Here is a 4,369-nt window from a genome sequence, read left to right on the forward strand (position 1 = left end):
TGGCATCCCGATGCTACTGCTCTGAAGAGTATAATATACAAAAAAAGCATAAAGCATGAAGCACTTTTTCTTTTCTTTTTTTAGAAGAAAAGCATGAATCACTTGGAACCAATATAACGACATGGATTAATGGTCATCATAATTTGCTGATATATTTCTATTCTTCTTTTTCTTTTCTTTTTTAATTTAAATTTTATGAAACTCTATTCTTCTTTTTCATTGTTTCTTTACGCGTGAGTGATGTCCCATCCAGGCCACAATCACATTCGAGACCCAATAGGCAATAAGTTGAAAACAATTAACGGTCAGCCCCCTACAAAATGTATAAACTACAACTTTTGTACAACATCAATTTTCTTTTCTATAATGATTGTTTGTCAACAAAATTTGGACCGTGGAACAATTAAAGAAATAGACTAATTAAGAATTTGCTCAAAAAAAAAAAAAAAAAAAAAAAGACTAATTAAGAATTGACGAAGAGGAAGAAGAAAAAAAGAAGCTACCCCATCCTAAAATTTGATCAATTTAATTTTAACTATATTTCACTGATCTCGCCTTCCCTACACACACCCACATTTATCACCATGGTTCCTTTCTTCCCTGACTCCATGACTCTGCAGCAGTTTCTCCGCGGAGACTGTCCAGAAACAAAGCAAAAGAAACCACATTAAACATTTTGTTTGAATCAAAAGAACCCACATCACAGTTCACTGCCACTTAATTTCACTGAGTTTTCAAATTTAGTCAAAATTCCAATAATTAAGACCGTTGATCGCATTTGATGGAGCTTTTTTTTGTTGAAAAGGCATTTGATGGAGCTAAATCATGTGCTTGTCAGTTGTCACATAGAATTATAGGAATGTCAATGTCATCATCAATAATAGTAACAACCAGACCATCCCACGTGACAAGGGAATGATGATCCATTCAATTCAACTAACAGTCAGAGATTGGAGTAAAATTGGAACACAAACAAAACTGGAAGATTTAAATTAATTATTTTTTTAATAAGACTTGAATTGTAAATTTGAAACTTCAACAAGTAAGTAGTAACTTGAAGAGTAAAAGTGAAGCTTTGCAGGTATTGTAGGTAATTGTAACGTAAATGCGAATCAGAAGCTATTGGTGGCAGTCTTAAAACGAAGGAAGCAAAAGAGAGAGGAAAAACTACTTACCCTATCCCATAGATGCGGGTCAGGCTTCTTATATACCTCCACTCTGTCAAGCTTGGTTGGATCAGCCATCTTCCACTTGCATGGAGGGTGAGGGACGCGATGCCGTACATATTCACTCACTGTCTGGTGTGTTGAAGAATTCAATCTTGCATTTGACATGTAAAAAACAAAAGGCTTTTGGCATTGGTTTCGGAAAACTGGGCGGGTGTTGAATGCGTATGCGGTATAATCTGCTTTTTTGTACCAATTCAAGAATGTCCTTGAAGGCATTTCTATCTCACGAGGTGAGAAGACTCCCCGAAATACTTGAACGGCAAAGCCCCATGAAACTGAAATAGTCCAACGCTTAGATTTGTCGTAGCAAATTGATTGTTGCATGAGCCCTGCTGAGTCCAACTTCATAGGTTTGGTAAGCCGCTGGAGGGCTTTAACTTGAGTCACATTGGGGAAGATTGGCTCAACCACATCAAGGTGATGCAATGATACCAGAGGTGCCACTGGATGTGCTGCAAGAAGCCCGAACAAGTTTCCATACACATCATACTGGCATTGTCATGAAACAAAAAGAGACGCTGTTAAAATCAGTGTTGTTGGTCTTTCAAAACAATATACTACTAAGGCTTAGCGACAAAAAACATCTCTAGATATAGAGGCAACCCTACTTTGAGCTCTCTCTATATCCCCTCTAAAATCATAACCATATTGTAGAAATATAAACATTTACGTGACACCATCAACTTCTATTATCAAAGGCTACAATGCTAACCCTACTTATTGTAAGCAAAAGGGGAAAAAAATATCCTCAAATGCCAACATTACAACAATAATAATAAAGTTTGAAGTAGATAATTTCCCTATATGCCAATGCTAGATTCTTCATAATTTCTTCCGTGCCAGGACAAGTCTGAGGAGGGTCCATTTAGTGGAAAACATCCAAATTTAAAGAAGTGGTATAAACATCCGAGTTAGATCGCATCATTTAATTGACTCGTATAATTGAACATACACAAATGTAAACAACTAAACAAGTCATTCAAAAGACACCAAAACAATAATAGTCTTATGCACAGCTGTACACTATTGCAGAAGAAGGGGCGTGATGTGAACGAACCCATAAAACGCTCGTCGTAATTGTAAACACTTCCATCCATGTAGGGACAAACTAGTGACTAATGTCACCAAGCGAGTCCAACACCTTTTTTATACGTGGGACCCATCGAACCTAGCTATGTAGGTATGGACAACACCTTTTTCATACGTGGGACCCACCGAACCTAGCTATAATTAAATCACTCTGCTAGATTTTAGGACCCCGGAGCTCCTATTCCTATACACCAAAATTATGGGGTCTGGAAATTACCAAACGGTACACAATCGTTCTGGATTCAACAACGCGTCTCCGATACTCTTTCAACCCGAAATATCGCCGATACGACCAAACATTAAAAAAATTAACAAAAAAACCGGAAGCAAGAAAAGCAAAAAAAAACCAACGAAAGCTGAAAAAACAAAACCAAAACCAAACAAACCACCGACGAAAGCGAAAGGATGAGAAGGAAAAACAGACCTGGTGAAAACCGAGTTCTTTGGTGAGTGGGACACCGAGTTCGGCCATGCAAGCTTGCATTCGGTCATCGGATCCGTACAGTCCTGGGTACCGTTGAATACACCGGTCTTGCATTTTCTCCAGCGCCTTCGCGAGTGGGTAGCTGATGGCGAAGCCGCCGCCGCCGTAGGCCATGCCGTACGAGAAATATATGTTTTGCAAGTGGCTCTCCGATAAGCTTCCGATGTAGTAGTACTGGTTGTGGTCGTACTTGCTCAAAACGCGGACCAAGTTCTCGGTGACGAAAACGGTGTCGTCGTCGCCCATCACGAACCAGTGCACGTCTTCGAGCCCGAGACGGAGTGTCTCCGACACGATCCGCGAGATCCGAATCGCGGACCGGTGGCCCTGCCGGTTCGTGTACGAGAACTTCGAGGTGTCGCCGGAGATCATCACCGGAGGAAGACTCAGATCCTCTGCCTCTTCCACCGCCACCCGATCTCCCTTGTTATCTTTCGTCTTATTCTTCTTCACCGTTTGGTCTAGCCAGACTATCCCTCGCATTTCCTCGGGCTTGAACCAGAGCTTAATATAGTTCTTCCTCTTCTCCCAAAACTTAGCCGAGGCGGCGATTCCGAACACAACGTTTCGTATCTGGGTTGTCTGGCGGCGAACCTCGACCGCTTGATCTTGATCTAGAATCGACTGTGTTGGTTGTGATGAGGCGGAGGCGGTGGAGATTTGACGGCGGGGATTAGAGAAAGGCTCGTGATCGCAGGCGCGTGAGTTAGAGATTAGCCTGAGCGTGTAGACGACGTAGGTGACGGTGACGAAGAGGATGAGCCAGAGCAAAAGCCTAGGCAAGACTCTGGATTGTGGGCCCGACCCAGCATTGGGTGTACCCAGATTCATCATCATCAGCTTCTCTGTATCTTTCTGGCTCACTTTCATATTTTCTTCTAGAGTTTCTAATCCAAGAAAATTTAGTAGATTTGGGAAAGACCCAGATCTCTTTTCTTCCAATTAATCAGTTTAGTTGAGCTTGAGTTTGAATTGGAGCTTAATAAATAACAATAATGTGAATAAGAAGATGAGAGAGAAAAAAAAATAGAAAAAGAAAAGAGATTTATTGAAGGGATTTGGGTTTTGGGAAAGAAAAAGAGCTAGAGATGAGAAATGAGTTGCAGAGTGGAAAAGGTGGGAGAGCATGCAATGGTGCCAGGTTGCACAGCCCTCCCTGAATAGGTCTACACTAGGAATTATTTGATCGAAATCTCTGTGTGTGTTATTTATTATTATTATTTTTTTTTTGGGTTCTTGTGGTATTTGAAGCAAAGGATTCTAGGCTGTGTACTGCTTAGATCTTTGAAACGTGTGTGAGTGGTTTGGATGACGACAAAAACTTTCCTCTGTTTTTGAGGTGGTACCATGGTTCATGACTCATGAGAAAGAAGTGGATTTATTTATTATTATTTTGTATTGAAAGAGAAGTGGATATTTGTGTGAGGTTTGAATGTATTTGATATATTTTTGTGTTGGTTGAATTGTTAGAAAGACTAGGGACGTTTGGTATCATTGTTCCAAAAATATTGTTTGTATTTTTTGAAAATACGTATAAGTAAAAAAGTGTATAAAAATATAAATAATA

At 40.1% G+C, this 4,369-nt stretch overlaps 1 protein-coding gene across 1 annotated transcript; it reads right to left on the minus strand.

The window, feature by feature from the left end:
- Positions 1 to 327: 327 nt before the first annotated feature.
- LOC126708781 (uncharacterized) lies at positions 328 to 4,114 on the minus strand. Its single transcript, XM_050408716.1, has 3 exons — positions 2,743 to 4,114; positions 1,176 to 1,718; positions 328 to 637 (listed from the first exon to the last, which is right to left on the minus strand). The coding sequence occupies exons 1-3, from the start codon at positions 3,670 to 3,672 to the stop codon at positions 536 to 538; spliced, it is 1,575 nt and encodes a 524-aa protein (XP_050264673.1). The 5' UTR covers positions 3,673 to 4,114; the 3' UTR covers positions 328 to 535.
- Between the last annotated feature and the right edge of the window lie 255 nt (positions 4,115 to 4,369).

Source organism: Quercus robur, chromosome 12 (assembly GCF_932294415.1).
Source record: "Quercus robur chromosome 12, dhQueRobu3.1, whole genome shotgun sequence".
In the NCBI taxonomy this organism is placed as follows: domain Eukaryota; kingdom Viridiplantae; phylum Streptophyta; class Magnoliopsida; order Fagales; family Fagaceae; genus Quercus; species Quercus robur.